Source organism: Urtica dioica, chromosome 3 (genome assembly GCF_054948205.1).
Source record: "Urtica dioica subsp. dioica isolate 48M chromosome 3, U.dioica_male_clone48M_v1_H2, whole genome shotgun sequence".
Lineage (NCBI taxonomy): Eukaryota > Viridiplantae > Streptophyta > Magnoliopsida > Rosales > Urticaceae > Urtica > Urtica dioica.
The window spans coordinates 32,665,862-32,685,812 of record NC_142758.1 but is presented as its reverse complement, the minus strand read 5'-3'; the positions used below and the strand labels follow the sequence as shown (position 1 = coordinate 32,685,812).

Below are 19,951 nucleotides of genomic sequence, written 5' to 3'. Positions count from 1 at the left end.
AAAATTTGGCCAATTTTATTAGTAAATAGAGGAGAGAGAATATATTGTGTATAATTAATTTCACCCTCTTATTTTTTTCTTTACTTTATTTTTTTTTCTAAATCAACAAATCAGGGCCAATTTGACGAGTTGTTGACATAAACATATATATATATATATATATATATATATATATATATATATATATATATATATGTCAACAAATACACAATTTGTTGACATGTCAACACATGACATAATTTGTTGATATATATGTCAACAAATGACACGATTTCTTGACACATATTTCAACAATCGACACAATTTGTTGACATATATGTCAACACATGAAAATTATTTTCTATTTTTTAACTTATATTTATATATATTTCACATTTTGAGCTGAACATGAAATTAGTTACAAGTCTTGAAATAAGAAACTGTCACCGTATATGATATATGTTTGAGATTTTGAAAGTCATCTTTTTTAAATTGGAGCAAAAAAACTAAAATAAAAAAAGTCTTCTTTTCGTTGGGGGAAAGCATCCCAGGAAATGAAGATCTAGTGTAATGAAAATTTTCCCAGCAGTCCAATTGAGAATCCTGTTGTGATCGTGCTCCGAGACTCGGTGGTGATCGTGCTTTCCCTGGATTTTATCTTATTTACTAGCAAAATGCAAATCCAATACTACACTCAGATATAAGCCAAAACAAAGAATTTCATTAGAGTTTTTATATGGAAAATTGTACAAAATAGCCATTTGAAATTTATTGAGTAACAAAATATCCAAACTTTCAACTTTTCAGCAAAGTAGCCAAATTTACGTTTTCAAAAAAATTTTGACAGCCAGGATTAATTTTTTTTACGATTATTATAAGCAATTTATCACTTTCAAAAATATTAATCTTAGGGTCAATTTTTTTTTTTTAAATTAGATTACTCCACATTGTGACTATTTCACTAAATTAAAACAAACCTTGACTATTTTGCAAATTCATAACTTTAAATTGGCTATATAACTACATCAATATTATGAGGCAAACAGAAATAATTTGAAGCATCATAAGTGATGTAGGTTAGTAGAGATCAGGAAAATGAGCTTTGCTAGATTGAAAATACTAACGTTAACTTTGAAATTGCTAATGGACCCATCTAAATACTATTTTTCTTTTTCTTTTTCTCGGATAAGAAAATCAATGATGGATTGATTTATGAAACCAACAAAAAAGGAACGAAAAAAAAGAGGAACCTGGCAAGTTAGAGACAAAGCCACCTCAATTCTCGATGAACCTGGAAAGGAGCTTTCTCTCACCTCCAACACCCTTACCGGTCTGATTCCTAATGAGATCTCGGCGATTCCAGGGATTGAACACCGTCGATATGAGCTACTGACTTACCGATACGATGCATTTGTTTTTTGTTTAAAGAGAAAAAGAGTTATTGTTGAGAGAGAGAGAGAGAGAGAGAGAAGAAGAAGAGCGAAAAATTAAGTTAAAAAAAAATAAGGATAAAATTGTATTTGAATATTAGACTCATTAATAAAATTGGCAAAATTGTCATTTTGATTGATTATGAAAAATAAGTTATCAAATAGTAATAAATACGTTATTTTCCTAAGATAAACAGCTGGGGCTTGTTAAACCTTCACCAACCCAAGAAGGGATATGTGCAAGTTTTGTTTGTCAACTGATTTAGTAAAGATTATCTTATTCATGTTTTAAGTATATAGAATTTGGTCAGGGTTTTCTCTAGTTTCTTATTTAATTCATGAGTGCTAGTATTTTGTTATGAAAACCTAATTAAATTATTAGCAAAGAAAGTTTCATCCCACTGAACTACGTTAACTAAAGATTCTAAACAGAGACAAAATCTATTTTTCATCGAGCCGAGTGTGTTCAACTTATCAAGGAAAGATTATTTCGTGGGAAGTTTGGATTTCTTTTCATTTACATCTATCATTTGTAGGAATGGTAGCACAGTATTTGGATTTTGTTGCGGTCTAGCAAAAGTAACATTTGGCAGAGATGAAAAGAACCAATCTCTTATTTTTATGCCACTTTCCCATCAATCTAATATTAATTAATACCCACCTCATTATCCATCAAATGATTTCCGTTTTTGTATACAATTATTCTTTAAGCCATCTCAAGTCACCCTACCATAGCCTAGACAACTAGAATCAGGAGCATAAATAATAGAAAATTAAGCTCTAAATTTCGAGAAGAATGTATATACACACACATATATACATATACATAAATATCTACATATATATGTATTCTTTTGATCTTAATAGGGAAATTCTCTTTGCCACTATTTTTCTTTCTTTAAAAAGAGAGAGCTAGAAGGTATATTAAAGCATGGAATGCAAATACTTTTTGCTCTGAATGGAATGCAAATATTTAATACAAAAGCAATATATATATATATATATATATATACGTACACATAAATAAAGCTCAAAAGGAATATATATATATATATATATATATATATATATGTATTTTCTTTTGATCTTAATAGGGAAGTTCTCTTTGCCACTTTATTTTTCTTTCTTTTAAAAAGAGAGAGCTAGAAGGTATATTAAGCATGGAATGCAAATATTTTTTGCTCTGAATGGAATGCAAATATTTAATACAACAGCAATAGTCTAAAATTTGAAATCAACTGAGAATTTGCTTTTGAGCCCCCCAAAAAATGCAAAGAGAACCTTAAAAAGGGGGAAAAGAGGGTATATTTAAGTAAAATGGGTCCAAGAAAGTGCATGTCGGACAGTGATCTCTAGGTAAAATTTGGCACTTAATCATTGATTTGAACACATTCAAAAAGAGAAAGCAATGACCAAAAAAAATCTCTTCGCTCACTCATATGTTCTTAGGACATTTAGGATACCCTCTTTATAGGGCATTGAGATCCCAAGAACGTATTATTTTAGCCTTATCATTCGCATAACAACAAAATAATTATGTGTAAGGCAGACCAATGGAACATCATGATTATCACCAATCCTTAGGGGTAATAAAATAAAGAAAAAAATATTAGTTAATTTACACAAAGAAAAACAAATATTTTATGGTATTACCATGATGCATGAGGTTTTTGTTGCATGCGTTGGGCGTGCCACGTTGCTATTATGCGCAAGACAGACGTGCTCGCATCACCCTCCATGATACTAAATATATATATATACATATATATACATACATATACATATACATATACATATATACATATACATATACAAATACTTAAACTAGCAATTTTGAAGAATATACTAGCTTTATAATTCTTAATTGTTAATAACGATTACAAAAAAAAAAAAAAAAAAAAAAAAAAAAAAAAAAAAAATCTCATTGTAATGTTGTAGAGTTTAAACCTACACGCTTTTGTTTTATATCTAGAAGGATCGATAAAATATCGATCTCATTGAACTTAAACCCGTTAGTGTTTTTTTAGTGTATATCTTATACGGGTCTCAAATTTTATCTTTCAATCCACACATAGTTTCTTGCTTTTTTTTTTTTTCCTTGATTAAGATGGATGATTGCTGATCATAGACTTTTCTTGTTTGTCTTCCTCTTAAATTTATTGTTTGAAATATACAGCTCTAGATTTTGATTTTGGACAAATGCATTTAGAATTTAGCAACTGGGTCACTGCCATTTGCCATGCAACGTACAATATTACCGGTTACTATATAAATTAAAGCGACGTGAACCAAATTCTCACATGCATATCGGATAATTTTTCCTGAAAGATTATCTATAAATTTATCACTGATATAACTAAGAATTATTTTATCTTCCGTAATAGACTTTGAAACTTATTACGTAAATATTTAAGATGTGATAATCGATTCCATTACATAAAAGAAAATCCAATGGGTTCATACCTTTTTTTTAAATATAATAATAAAAGCCAAATAAGAGAAATTGGAAATCCCCTAGTGTTGAAGTCAAAGCTGACTCAGCTAAGGAATTGACTACGCCAGCTAAGCAAGTGGAGGCATTGGATTCCTCTTGACAGCCTGGCACAACCGGCATCGTAACAGAAGTTAGTTACAGACTAACGAATGTCAAGTTGTATAGCCTAATGTATAAACCTGTAAAGTATGTATTGATTCATTCATGAAATGAGAAAGCAATCAAAGCAGAAATTATTTCTCTGCACAATTCTCTCTGTTATCTCTTCCGCTTAGTTTCATCTTGGTATCAGAGCTCCGATCACGATGGCCGCTGAAACTACTTCATCGGCGTCGCAGTTCAACGATCCTCGAGGAGCCATGGCACTTTCTCACTTCGCTTCGACTCTGAGCACAGCGATCTCTGTCAAACTCGACAGAGACAACTATTCTGTGTGGCGCTCTCAAGTTCTTCCAGCCATTATCGGACACAACCTTCAAGGCTTTGTTGATGGAACGAAGACCTGTCCACCGGAATTTCTCGAATCGAAGGACAGCGAAGGGAAGATCACCAGAATCAACAATGTGGAGTATGAACAATGGAGGAGAGAGGAGCAGTTACTCCTCAGCTGGTTACTCTCATCCCTGTCGAATCAGATCCTCAGATCGGTAACCAGGATTCACACATCATTCGGCGTCTGGACAGCTCTGGAGCGATTGTTTGCTGTTCGATCAAAGGCGCGAATCATGCCATTGAAGATTCAACTCCAGACAACGAAGAAAGGTTCTCTTTCTATCGGTGACTACTTCGCCAAAATGGAGAGCATCGCAGATTCACTTTTCCTTGCTGGAAGTGAAATATCTGATGACGATCTCATTACTGCTATTCTCATGGGATTGCCAAGCGAATATGATGTCATAGTTGCTATGGTAAGCAACCAGCTCCAAAACAATGGAGATTTGGAATCTCAAGTCTCAGTTCAAGAAGTTCTCGCGATGGCTCTCTCGCAAGAGACTCGAATTGAGCAACAGAACGCCTACACCACCATCGATGTCCAAGGCTTCGTCAATTACGCCGATTCACGAGGAAGAGGAGGACGGTCTAGAGGACGTGCGAGAGGAGGACGATCAAATGGCGGTCGTGGCAACAACTCCAAGCCTACGTGTCAGATCTGCAACAAGCAAGGGCACACTGCTACAACTTGCTGGTACAGACTCGACGAATCGTACCAAGGCACCTCTCAGCAAGCAACAAACACGGCAAATCCTTCACCAAATCAGAACAGAACTGCGTTCTTTGCTGGTGCAGAATTTGTGATTGATCCATCCTGGTATGCCGATTCAGGAGCAACGAATCATGTCACTGCAGATCTCAGCAATCTGCAACTCAGCTCCGAATACAAAGGGAAGGACAAACTGATGGTTGGTAATGGTACGTGTGTTGGTATTTCTCATGTTGGATCAACAATACTTGAGAATAGAGAAAACCACAATATGAGATTGAATCAAGTACTTAGAGTACCGCTAATAAAGAAAAATCTAGTTAGCATCTCTAAGCTCACAAATGATAACGATGTATATGTTGAATTTCACGCTGATTGTTGCATTGTGAAGGAAAAGAGAACAGGGCGTGCTCTTCTTCGAGGGAGGCATAGGAACGGGCTATACCTGATGTCAGAGACCGCCGATGATATCAAACCAGCGTTTTGCATCAACGAGTCCAAGAACAGTGTTAGTCTTTGTAGTCCTGTTTCTCATTGTAGTTCCATACCAGATATGTCAGTGTCAAACACAATGTTGAGTCAGTCCAGGTCTGTTTGTGTAGGAAAAGAAAATAAAAACAATAATATTGTCTGTTTCACTAGCTCTAAGTCTGATCAGTGGGATATGTGGCATAGGCGATTGTGTCATGCTTCGAGTCATGTTGTCAATAAGGTCTTACATAGTTGTAATCTCTATGACGTTGCAAAATCAAAGAATAATTTTTGTAATGCTTGTCAGTCTGGAAAAAGTCACTCTTTGCCTTTCACTTTATCTCAAAATAAGTCTGATAGACCTCTACAATTAGTTCACACAGATTTGTGGGGTCCTGCTCCGGTAAATTCACCTCAAGGACATAGATATTATATCCATTTTATTGATGATTTTTCAAAATTCACTTGGATTTACCCGCTGAAACTAAAATCTGAAGCATTAAACGTCTTCAAATCCTTCAAAAAATTTGTTGAAAAATCTCTAAACACTTCCATTTGCTGCTTACAATCTGATTGGGGCGGTGAATTCCGGTCATTTACACCTTTTCTAAATGAGCATGGCATTACAGCTCGCCATCCCTGTCCACATGTGCATGCTCAGAACGGCAAAGCCGAACGAAAGCATAGACACATTGTTGAACTTGGGCTTTCTATGCTGGCTCAGGCACAAATGCCTCTTCATTTCTGGTGGGAATCTTTTTCTTCTGCCACATTTGTCATTAATTATCTACCAACACCAACACTAAACAATCTCAGTCCGTTTGAAACTCTTTTTCAAAAAAAACCTGACTACAAATTTATTAAAGTTTTTGGCTCATCTGTTTTCCCACATTTAAGGCCTTACAACAAAAACAAGTTACAATTCAGGTCAGATTTATGTGTTTTTGTTGGTTACAGTCCAAGTCACAAAGGATACAAATGTCTGCACAGGTCTGGTCGCATTTATGTCACTCGTAACGCTGTTTTTAATGAAAATGAGTTTCCTTATTCCATGCTTTTCCCTGAGTCAAATGCGTCAGTTTGCTGTGAGTTACAAAATACAAATGCAGTCACATGTTTTAGACCACTGGTTCATGCTCGTGACGCTGGGGTCCCTAGCCTATCTTCATCACCTATGCCCTCTCAAGAGCCCTCTCTTGTTCCAGATGTCAACCCACACGGTGGTCCTGTGGTCCCAGACACTACATCAACTTCAGACTCTACACCAACACATTCTGAAAACAATGTATCCCCATGTGACCAGTCCATACCCGGTACTCACCCTCAAAATACCCTGTACCCTGTACCAGACACCACAAATACTCACTCACCCATTGCTCCAATCTCCGATGTTCACACAAACACACATCATATACAAACCCGTTCAAAATCTGGCATCTCAAAACCAAAAGCCTTCACAGCTACAAAACATCCTCTCACCATTGACCCTGGTCCTAGAGAACCCTCATCTGTGTCACATGCCTTACAAGATCCCAAATGGGCTCAAGCCATGGAAGCCGAGATTCATGCCCTTCATCAGAACTCAACCTGGTCACTGGTGCCATTTGACCCCCAAAAGCATGTTATTGGGAACAAGTGGGTTTACAAGGTCAAGTACAACGCTGATGGCACGATTCAGCGCTACAAAGCCAGGCTCGTTGCGAAGGGTTATGCTCAGACCCCGGGGGTTGATTTCTCAGAGACATACAGTCCGGTCATTAAGCCATGCACAGTTCGCTTGGTGCTCACGCTTGCCGTCTACAAGGGTTGGGACATTCAACAACTTGATGTTAACAACGCCTTTTTGAATGGCGTGCTCACAGAAGAGGTATTCATGCATCAACCGGAGGGTTTTGTTCATGCTGCCAAGCCCTCTCACATTTGTCGGTTACACAAAGCGATCTACGGCCTGAAACAGGCCCCTCGAGCTTGGTTTGATCGGCTTCGACTTGCCCTTCTCAACTGGGGTTTCACCAACTCTCGCTCGGACGCTTCCCTGTTCATCTTCAACAAAGACTCACTTTATATTCGTGTGCTTGTCTATGTCGATGACATACTCGTTACTGGGAATGACTCTGTAGTGATACAACGGCTCATCAGCGATCTGCACACACAGTTTGCGCTCAAACAGCTTGGCTCGCTACACTATTTCCTTGGTATAGAGGCTTTTCGTGACTCTACTGGCCTCTACTTAACGCAGTCCAAGTACACTGCAGATCTGTTGACCAAAGTTAACATGTCTGGTGCTAAAGCCTGCTCAACTCCGACCGCTTCCTCTCTCACTCTGTCCAAGGACGGCGGGGAGGCAATGGAAAATCCATCCATGTACAGGAGTGTGATCGGAGCGCTTCAGTACCTGACTATCACGAGACTGGACATCTCATACATAGTGAACAAGTTGAGCCAGTTTCTGCAACGACCAACTGATGATCACTGGTTCGCATGTAAGAGAGTTCTGCGATATCTAAAGGGATCGATATCCCATGGATTGAAGTTCTCGCCAACACAGAGACTCACTCTCACGAGCTTCGCAGATACTGACTGGGCAAGCAACATCGATGACAGAAGATCAACTAGCGCGTACTGTGTCTTTCTCGCTGGTTGCTTGATTGCCTGGAGTTCAAGAAGACAAGCAGTGGTAGCCAGATCGAGTACTGAGGCTGAATATAGAGCGCTGGCTCATGTGGGAGCTGAGATTCTGTGGATACGGTCTCTAATGTCAGAACTCAATCTGCCCATCGTTCAAACACCTCTGGTGTGGTGTGATAACTTGGGAGCAGCTGCCATGACTGCCAACCCAGTGTTCCACGCTCGGACAAAGCACGTTGAAATAGATCTACACTTCATCAGAGACATGGTGATTAGAAAGGAGATCGAAATTCGTTATGTACCTACAGCAGAGCAAACAGCTGATGTACTAACCAAAGGGCTGTCAGTCAGTCGATTCCTTAAGCTAAGAGACAAGCTTCAGGTTCATATATCACCCTACAGCTTGAGAGGGGATGTTGAAGTCAAAGCTTACTCAGCTAAGGAATTGACTACGCCAGCTAAGCAAGTGGAGGCATTGGATTCCTCTTGACAGCCTGGCACAACCGGCATCGTAACAGAAGTTAGTTACAGACTAACGAACGTCAAGTTGTATAGCCTAATGTATAAACCTGTAAAGTATGTATTGATTCATTCATGAAATGAGAAAGCAATCAAAGCAGAAATTATTTCTCTGCACAATTCTCTCTGTTATCTCTTCCGCTTAGTTTCATCTCCTAGAGACCATAGAAGGCCTAAATGATGATGATGGCCGGTGAGAATCAAGGACCACCATCTCATCTTCTCCGTGGCTGCTTTTAGCGGCCAACTCAAAGGAAGAATGAAATCACTTGTACAATTTGGTGTGATCATATATACGAACATATAATACACTGGGATGAAGCCATATACTTTCTTTACCAATATTTACTAGGTTATAAATTTGATAACTATTTTTTTTATTGTAAAACGAATTAAAAAAGGGTAATCTAGCAACGTAGCCAATTTCAAACATGGTTTTAAAGATCTAGCCAACGTTTGGTAAATTTTGTAATCTAGCCATTTACAGAAATAAACGGTTAGAAAATATCGAAAATACCCTTATGTGACATAAATCATAAAAACAAACTACTAGCGAACGTTTCAGCTAGCCAAAACTTATCGCGTGTAAAATCAACGAAATTAACTTAAATTAACCCAAGAAAACAACCAACTGCTAGCCAACGTTTTAGCCAGCCAAAACTTATCTCGTGTAAAATAAGTGGAAATTAACTAAAATTAACCAAAGAAAACTTACCTTGCATTATGAATTACGCAGATTTGAATGTCTTTTTCAAATCAACTAATTAAACTATAAAAAAAGAAATAAAATATTATGGACTATTAAAAGTTGACGTGTATCTTTTTTTTTTTTAAAGAAAAAAGTTGACGTGTATCTTTTTTTTTTAAAGGAAAAAAGTTGACGTGTATTAATTGTATTATTTGGTCTATCAAAACGTTGGTTACATGTTGATGTAGTCAATTTTAATAGGCCTGTGCACGGTCCGGTCCGGTCCAAAACCGGCCGAAAAACTGGACCGGACCGTTCAAAACGGTTCAAAAAAACCCAAACCGGACCGGACCAAAATTTGTAAAAACCAGACCGGACCGTTTTAAATCATCTAGACCTGACCGGACCGTTTTGAACCGTTTGGACCGTTTTGAACCGTTTAGACCGGACCGAACCGTTTTGGACTGTTTTGAACCGTTTTACATAATTTTTTTTTAAAAAAAAACCATTAATTTTCCACCAAAACACAAACATATAGTCATATATGGGAGTTAAATACATGCACAAATGCCTAATTTGGCTAATTGGACATTAATTAATTTTTTTTTTTTTTTTTTTTTATAAATAAACCGGTCCGGTCCGGTTTAACGGTTTTTTTTTTAAATCGGACCGGACCGTTTGCATTGGGTAAACCGGACCGGACCGGGGAAAAAAAACCGTTTTAAACCGGACCGGCGGTTTAAAAATCACCGGTCCGGTCCGGTTTACGGTTTTTACGGTTTTTTTGCACCGCCCTAAATTTTAATAGAGGATAATCTAGTAATTTGCTAAATGAATAATAAAGTCACGTCATCATTCGTGGCTATATTTGAAACTTAGGTGAAACGTTGGCTTGATTGCAATAACAACGTTTCAAGTGGCTTAATCCGACTCATTTTCTTAAAAAAATGGAGGAAAATAGCACTGTAATTGCCATCAACGAAGTTTTGTGCTAGCTATAAAATCGTTGCGTCGTAACTATATTATCAAGCTTATTGAAGATAGTATACGTAAACAATTAAAGAATTAAATTATAGAGTTATCTATATCTCTTGTAATTTTTTTTCATCATCACCTGTTAGGTATAGATTGTTAAAAATACACAGGTCATTTATTGTTATATCAAAGTATTAGTTTTTATTATACAAGGCTTTATTCAAAATACACATCCTGTGTAATTCTCTAAAAAAAATATATAAGAAATTTCAATACGTTTTTTAATATAATAAATTCTATAGGTACTGGATGCTAAATATAAATGCATATAAATACTAAATTAAAGAATTTGTAATACATTAACTATATACATGAAGAAGAGGTTATAACAAACCAATAAATAATTTATATTACATGGATACATGTTGGGTGTTATTTTTTTTATATACCTGTTATTACATTAATTATTTCATAATCAATGGTGTGTTGCTTTATTACTAAAACTTGTATTTTATTAATTTAGGGGAAATAAAATAGTAGGGAGGGCTAAAAACCCCCTCTGAGTTAGACTTGACTTGTCTATGCGTAAACTACGTACATATATAAAGGATTTATTGTAACTGGTCATTAGTTTCTTTTAAAATTCTAACTAAAATTTTATTTAATTATTAAAAAATAGTCCACCAGACCAAAGTAAATTTAATTTACTTCGACCTGATAAACTATTTTTTTATATAGTAACGAAATAAATTAAATTAACTAAAATAATTATTTAATTTATTTTGGTCTGGTGGATTATTTTTTTTATAGAATAAAATTTTGGCTATTTTTTAAAAAGAGAGTGAGTTGACTGCTGGTCTAATTGTCCCTGCATATATTATTTTGTTTGTGTGTTGTATATTAGATTTACGTGAAAAATATCTTGCAAGTACTTAGGACTTCCTTCAGTAGCAAGGATAGGAAAACACTTTATTGGATCCTTGTTCATTTTGATATTTTTTTAGAGTTTAAATTCGGTTCATAAAAAAAACTTTGTATATACTACGGTGTTTGTGAAATATGATCTCCTCTTTTAGTTTTTAGGGTGTCTAAACTTAAAGGTCCAGTAAATAAGCACATTTACAGTTTGACATTTCTAAATTATCGACGTTTCGTAAATCTTAGGTAAATAGTCACTTTCATTTATTAGAGCACGTCATCCTTTGGCTATTTATCTAAGATTTACGAAACGTTGGCTATATAACAATTCCAAACATTTTAGCTGGCTATTTACCTAGCTAATTTTTTTAAAATTAAATTGAATTGATTTTACAAAAATCCAAAAAGTTAGTGAAAAATATTGATTGTTAATGCCAATTTATCTTTAATTTGCTAACTTTGACCGAGAAATATGTAATTGATATATAAAATATTTTTTTTTTGTGAAATTGTTGTTGAGAAAGCGAACTCTAATGGTTTTTTTTTTTTTTTTTTAATCTCACTATACCTGACACTCTTATTCTTAGTTTTAGAAGATGATGTACAACAATCGCCATCTAATCTACACAAGTTCTCACTACTTAATCGGCAATTAATGGAGGAGACATCTCTACCAATAAAGATAATTTTCTCCAAAATCTTCAGAGAATTGAAAAAAAAATTCATGTTAGTGAATTCCTTCCGAGCTTATACTTACAATTTTTAGAATTCTCATCTAAGTATTTTTGCTCTTGACTTGCATCTTTCCATCCATTTGGAAGATGTTGTTCTTGATGTTTCTACATCCACAAATTCCTTATGGCTCATTAAAAACAAACCATATGAGTTGAGGGATATTTTTTTTCCCTTCTTGGAAGAGTTCAGATGTTCGACCTCTGCATGCTTCTATGACTTGCAAAAGAGAAACTAATGCTGCTTCGAATGATGAACATAATATTTTCGAGCAAGACCAATTTACAAAAATTAGCTATGTCAACCTGTTTCAATCAAAAGAAAAAGTATTTATCACCTTGGTATTTAATCAAGTTGTATATTACAACTCAAAACTATCGTTGATTCACTGATTTTTGGACGATACTAACCTTCCTAGATGCAACTCGGACTCTAACATTTGAGCCTCAAATCTCTAGCTACCGTGCTACGCTCATGGGGGGCCAAAAGTGCTCTATTTTTCATGGAACTTGCCTAGAAGTGATATGTATAAAGAATATTATATCCAAGTCCAAAGACGAATCAGTGGATTCGAAGTTTCAATAATTTGAGTGTCTTTGATATGAGAAGTCTAGATAAATATGAAAGAACATGTGTACACAAATGTGGTATCTCACATGATACGTTAGCATGTTCGATCGAATGTACAGTAGTGTACAGCATTCTAGGACGATTATGAATCGATATATAAGTTATATATGTTGTCGTCTAGTCTAGTTTCACAATTTGATCATTATCAAAACAAACCTCTATTTTATCGTATAAACGGTAGATGATTATAACAATTGTCAACTTACAAGTTAGGTAAACACGTGAATGAAAATGAGATGTTAATTTTGTGTCTATAGTAATCACTATAAAAGTATAAGTATGATTTTGGATTAGCTAATGATCAGTCGATAACTCATATATTATTAGTTCGATTCAGGTATCCAGGTCACCACGGCATAATATAGCTAGCATAATAGTGCATTGTGTATAAAATTAACTAGAGAAATCAAAATAAATAATTTTATATTTGCTTTTGATGTATAAATTGTAACACAGATTGGATTATATACAAGAGAAGATAATTCAAAAGGGCTAGCTAATAGTTGTGGGGAAATTATTGATTTATTAATATCAAATTTAATGTTCAATTCATAGTTGATTGACTTGAAAATGATTTAATTATGGTTTATCATAGTAGGTTTTTTTTTTCTTTCTTTCTTTTTTTTTTTTTTTTTTTTTTCCTATTTCACGTTTGTTCTCAAAATCAATGTTCATGTTTGATGACATATACAAAATTATTTTATAAAAAAAAAAAAAGATCATTGAAACAGTTTTTCAAAAAATTCCCCCTATGTTATTGCACCACGACACGCTACTATCGTTTCAAATAGCTTTTTAGAATACGCTATAGACTGGTAATTATAGCTAATATTTCTTTTTTCTTTTTTGATCGAGTTACCCACTCGTATGGATTTGGTTAAGAGTTTACTGTACAAAGCACGGTCACAACAGTTATGCACCAACGCACATCCGAATCATAAATTCACACGGTCACACACAACACACGCGTTATTTGTTTGATACTTGAAACATATTAATAAGAAGATAAAATATAAGAAAGACGAGTAAGTTTCATTACGTATGTTCAGCAAAAAAGAAAGAATTTGTCGCTGAGACACGTGCTTGAGTTTGAGAAGGAAAACGACATGGCATTAGATCGTGCCTCAAAATGATGGTGAGAATGTTATTTTATATGATTAAGAAGAAGAAAGAAACTGGAAAAAGAAATATGCGTTCAAACTTCAAACTCTTTATTTATTTATTCTTTTTAAGGGCAAACTCTTCTCTGATCTGATGGGGTAGTTTTCATGGCTCTACAAACAATCAATAATTATTATAATATATATATATATATATATATATATATATATATATATATATATATATATATATATTGAAGCCATTCAAATATCATCCACTATCAAACTATTTTATGTTTTCTCAAAACACATTGGGAAAGAAAACCCAAGCAAAAAAAAAGAAATCAAAATAAAGGACTAGATTTTATTTCTAAAAAAAAAGGACTAACATACTACATAAGAATTAAGACAAAGGAATAGTTTAAATTAGACGTTCAAGTTGATTTGATATTCTATATGAAACTTCCCTTTTTTATAAGTTGAATTGCACTTAAATATACATATAAACCATCCTCATATATCAAGTGAATTTATTTAACATTATTTTCTTTAGAGGAAAAAAGACATCGTTAAAATCTGTTTTAGAAAGAGTACCTCCAATTTTCATTGAACCAATAACAAGCTCCCACATAAGAGGCGGAAGATTCCTCATAAACACGAAATTTAAAATTCAAGAATGATTAGTCTACTTACAATTCGTGAGCAACATATTTCGGGTTCGTCGACGTCCACACAAACCAAACATAATAAAACAGTGAAACTCATCTAAATAATTATGAAGTAAAGAAAATAATTATCAATTTAAGGAGCTTTTCATGTTTTTCGGGCTTCACATGACGCCTTGTTTGTCTCCCTCGATGACCACGTGCCTTTTGTTTTGAAATCAACAACTCTACCAATCAGACTGCATCAGATCCCCCGAACCTTATGCTCATTGTCTATCGCAACCATCCCAATTACCACACCAACTCTAGAATAGGTAGCGCCAAAATTGATCTTTAACTCATCATTTTCCAATGGATTGCAGATCTCAGAATGCCTCTCTCTGATACTTGGCCTCTCCGACTCCCCTCTCCGACTCCCGACTGTTACGCAAACGAAGAAGATCAACAACACCCCTCCTGTCACTAGTCCATTTGGAGTTATCATTATCCCATATTTTCTTTAGTACTACGCACGCCCATATAACAAATTCCTTGATAGTGGACGAGGTCAAATTCTATGTCGCTTTTAAATTTGGGCCACAAAGAAAATAAAATAACATAGAAACTCTATTGTAAAATTTTTAATTTCTAAATAATTTTAAATTAAAATGTTGCTTCTAAAGTTAAAAATATCATTTTCAAAAGCCTAAATATCGGTTTTAAAAGTCCGCTTTTATAATTAAAAGCGACATGTTTCTTCTAAATGCGCTTTTAAGATCGCGTCAATTTCGAGGGTTGAGTGTCAAATCAAATATACTTTTAAATTAAATAATTAATCCTTTTCATCAAATTCATCTACAAAATTAAGTTAACATCTTAAACTACTTAACACAATTAACAAAATTTAACTAATGAGCAACATAAACTAAACTTAACATTAATGAACAAACTTAACATGACTTTTTACGGACTTTATTTCATTTAGAGTTAGACAATGAAATCGTAAAGAGCGTGTCACGAGTCACGACTCACAACTCACAAATACTTTTCAATTAATATTTTTCAATAAAAAAAATAAAAACATATTTGATTTGATAGGGATGTCATGTGTAAATTTTTTGGCAGAAAGCAAGCAAAGCAAACGTAAAAGTGACGCCTCTCATACTAACTCAGTCAAGTCAGCAATACACACACACTCGCTTTTCTTTTCTTCTCTTCTCTTCTCTTCTCTTCTCTTTTCATTCCATCCCCAACAATAACAAACCCCCATCTTTACTCTTCTCACTTTCTTCCCCTCTCACTCACGTCCCGTTTCACTTCAATTCCATTCAATTCCAATCAAATCATAAAACAAACCAGCACTGTTTCGCCTTCATTTTTCTCCGCCCCAAAACCCAATAAAGAAACAAAAAAAAAAATGAGACACGTAAACAGAGACAAGGCCAGAGAAGAAGAGGAAGAGAAAGAAGAAGAAGAAGAAGAAGAGATGTATTACTCGACGAGCTCGTTCGCTTCTTGTCGTCGACACCCATCGGCGTCGTCTGTGGGGATCTGCGCGCAGTGCCTGAAGGAGCGTCTCGTCAGCCTCGTCTGCTCCGACTGCGGAGAGCAAAGGCTCTCCTCTTGCTCCTGCTCCGACGAGATCTCCTCCACCCGAAACTCCGACGTCGGAGCCATCGGGCGACTCTCCTTCCTCATCCACTCCGACGCGCTCTCGCTTCCGCCGCCGCCGGAGCCGAAGAGGCCCTCCACGGCGACGGGGCTTCGCGGGTTGCGCCGAATCTTCGGGAGGAGGAGGAAGAAGGGCGGCGCAGAGGAGGATTCCGGCGAGGCGTATCGAAACGCCGGCGCCGTTTCGAGGTCGCGTTCGCTCTGCAGCTTCCGAAACGGGTTCGGAACGGAGGACACCGGAGGCGGAGGAGCGAGGAGCTCGATTTCCGGCGCGAGGAACTCGAGCGTGACGGTCGGTGGCGGGCTGCTGGATTCCGGTCGCCGGAGCGGGTTCAGCGAGGTCGAGCCGAGGAAGAGCGATCACGAAACGTTTCAGTATGCCGTTTCGGAGTTCAGCGGGTTCGTGGGAAACGGCGGAGGGAACAGGAGGGTTTTCTCTCTGAGGGAGAGCGATTTCGGTGGTTTGGACGATTCGGGGTTTATCGATTTGAAGCTGGATTTCTCGGCGGAGTCGAAAGGGGGTTTCGTTTCGGAGTCCGAAACGGGTTTCGGGAGCATGAGATTAGGATCGGAGTCTTTCGGGGTCGATCACTGTGGGGTTGTGAATAATGGTGGGTTAAGCAGAGGAGGTTCTTGTCGGATTACAGGTATCGATAGAGGAGTCAAGAAAGGAGCGAAGAGCTCCAAGGCTTGGCGCTGGATTTTCAGGAACCATAGTGGTCGCTCTAGTGCTGATCTATGATCGGAAAGATCTTCTGTAAAAAAAAAAAGAAAAAGAAAAAGAAATTGATCATAATAAAAATGTGAAAGAATAAGAAAAGAAAAGTTATCATCCTGGGTGTCTCATTTTCGGCTTTGACGTGCGTTGAGTAGTTTTTTTTTTTCTTCAATCTTTCTTTTAGAGTATTGTAGATTGACTATTGGTAATTCCGCAATACACTAAAACATGATTTGTAGTTTGTGTTTTGTGGTTTATTATATTTTATTATTTTTTGTGTATCATATTTGTGTTCAATACGTGCAAATGTCATTAAATTAGCGCGAAATATTCAATATTATAGAGACGACTACAAACTATGAGTTTGATCTTCTTTGTTTCGCCATTTGTGACAAATTAGTTAATATTCACAAATGGTAAAACAATTTGGTTAAGACTTTGCCCTTTTCGGCATTTGAAGTCACAATTTAGGTTTTCTTGTTTTCAAACTATTTTGAACCAAAAAAAACCACAAAGCTGGTATGTATGCCGCTGTTATGTTTAAAGACCCATTAATTCAACTCATCATATCATAATGGGAACAGATCAAGTTTTTTAATATCCAACTGAAAAAGAAGGTCATTTTCTTCAATTTAATAAAGTGAGATAATAGCTACATGTCAAGTGAGGAAATGAAGAAGATTTTAAAGATGTGCGGAGGAGCTAAATTTTGCCATCAATGTATGAAACAACATAATCACCACATGTTGCAACATACTTTTCTTCTCTACTACAGCTGGGACATATAAAGTTATAAATGTTGTTGTTGTTTTTTTTTTTTTTTAACTTTTTGTCATTTTTCTGTGGTAGTTTTCTACGACAATTCACTTATTACTTAAGCATTAACATCTGAAGTTTATTACTATTTTTAATGCTTAACTAGTTAATAGCACAAAAACAACTGGCAATATATTTACCGTTGGAAAACAAAATGTAGCAATTGCAATAAGATAAAACTTCTAAGTGGAGCAGATTGATGTCGCACAGAGTAAAGAGTAAATCTGGGGCGTTGAGACGGAAGTGCCTTTCATACGTGTCCTCAAAAAGTCCCCGCGTCTAAAACGTTAACTCGTGGGACTTTGAACGTTTATTATTATTATTGCAGCCATGTTTTTTTTTTAATTTATATATATATATATATATATATATATATATATGTTACGGGATAATTTGGTCAAACACCGAGTATAGTAGTCGGAATCCCGAGCAGTAGATAAAATCCAGCACCGAGCTCAGATAAAATAGACCCAAGAGCTAACCATTGAAAACGAACGATCCGTTCATAAGATAAGAACGAAACCTACCGATCAGAACTTCGGAGAGAAGAGAAGACCGTAGGTCAAAGACTAGTCAAACCAAAAGAAAACATGTTTCAACTTCTAAAAACGCGCACGTCAGCGTAGTAACCGTCCACCTCTGTAAAAGGAAGATGGCAGTTACCAAAAAACTACCGAAAACATGAGACTGATCACCCCACGTTCACAAGAATAACCGTCTAAACCCACGACCACATGGTGAAGAGAGTGACCCCAGATGGATATAAATATGAGATTAGAAGACAAAGAGCGACACGAAAATTTTACGCCTTTTTTGCTTTCTTCTACTGAGAACCTCTTGTGAACATTGCTCTCTTGTATTAGATTCGTCAATATAAAGAGAAAGTCTTGCCTAAATCATATCAGTACTCGGAGTCCTCGTACTCGGAGCCTGTGTGTTTTTGTAAGATATTGTTGTACTAATTTTACAGGTCAACATTTGGCGCTAGAAGGAGAGGATAGAAGCTGAAGAATATGGCTAGTTCATCCACACCCGTGAACGCTGTCTCCAACCATGAAACGGAGATAGAGCACCACAATCGCACCTTGCCTCTCACCTTGGAAGAAATAGCTGAACTTCTCCCGGAACCTAGCCTCGAAGAACAATTCAGGCAGATGCAAGAGCGTCTTTCAGTCTTAGAGGCGAGTAACAAAGAGCTGAAGAGAAGGTTGCAGGCGAGGAAAGTCACACTGCGAAGTGCAGTGGTGATCCCAGATGAGGAACCCTCACACCGATCAGGGAAAGAACCCGTTGGGCAGGATCCGCAGGTTAAGAAACCCCTGAAACATGCTAAGGATCGGTATGAGAGGATGGAAGACGACTCTGATTCCGAGAAGGAGCAGTCCAACCAGGAAAAGATTCCTGATCGGTACCAGCCCTCGATGGATAAAAGTCGTTCAAACACTGTCAAAAATAGCGTAGGAGGCTCGGAAACTGAAGACAATGCGAGCACCAACGAAACGAATTTCAAAAGGTTGGAGCGTCGAATTGAAGCAGTGGCTCTTGGCCAGAAGGAGTCTATCCCAAAGGTCGGAGAGGCTATCTCCCCATTCACAGCACGGGTGTTAGAACACCCGTTACCTGATCGCTTCAGGATGCCAAGCATTCCTGTTTACGATGGGAAGACCGACCCATGAGACCATCTAGACACTTTCTCTTCTTGGATGCTGTTGCAAGGAGCAGGACTAGAGGTTATGTGCAGGGCATTCTCTATCACCTTAACAGGCTCAGCAAAAAGTGGTACAGAACGCTTAAGCCAAACTCTATAGGATCTTGGAAGCAGTTATCCAGAAAGTTCATGGAACAGTTTGTCGGCTCCAGCTCGGGAAAAACTCCCAAAGAAAGGTTGTTAGCGGTAAGACAGGCCCATGATGAGTCATTAAAGGATTTTATTAATCGCTACTCGAAGCAAGCTCTGCAGGTCGATGATCTGAATGAAGACTTTAAGCTCTTCGGGATTTCCTCCGGCGTCCGAATTGAATCAGAGTTCTGGTGGTCACTTCAGAAAACTAGCCCAAAAGACTACAACGATTTCCTGAAGAGAGCTCTTAAATATATCAACGCGGAGGAGGCAAGATTGGCAGCAAGAAAAGTGAAGCCGCCAAAAATTTACCGAGACAAGCACAGGGAACGGCAGTCTGAGGATAACCGCCCACCCAAGAAAATCCGGTCTGGAGCAGGACCCATGAAACCCTTTTCCAGTAAGTTCGACAAATATCATAAACTCAATGCCCCAATAGAGGAGATATTTAGTCTTACTCAGGATAAAGAAGATTTTCCTAAGCCGAGGCCGATCAA

The 19,951-nt window shown here is 36.8% G+C and overlaps 1 protein-coding gene across 1 annotated transcript; it reads left to right on the top strand.

Moving 5' to 3' along the window:
- The first annotated feature begins 15,599 nt into the window (after positions 1-15,599).
- Positions 15,600-17,079, top strand: LOC149402598 (micronuclear linker histone polyprotein-like protein). Its single transcript, XM_089608172.1, has one exon. The coding sequence runs from the start codon at positions 15,827-15,829 to the stop codon at positions 16,820-16,822; it is 996 nt and encodes a 331-aa protein (XP_089464298.1). The 5' UTR covers positions 15,600-15,826; the 3' UTR covers positions 16,823-17,079.
- The last annotated feature ends 2,872 nt before the right edge of the window (positions 17,080-19,951 follow it).

Bases quoted from the DNA above. Each gene is read 5' to 3' on its own strand.
- LOC149402598 (XM_089608172.1), top strand. From the start codon at position 15,827: ATGAGACACGTAAACAGAGACAAGGCCAGAGAAGAAGAGGAAGAGAAA.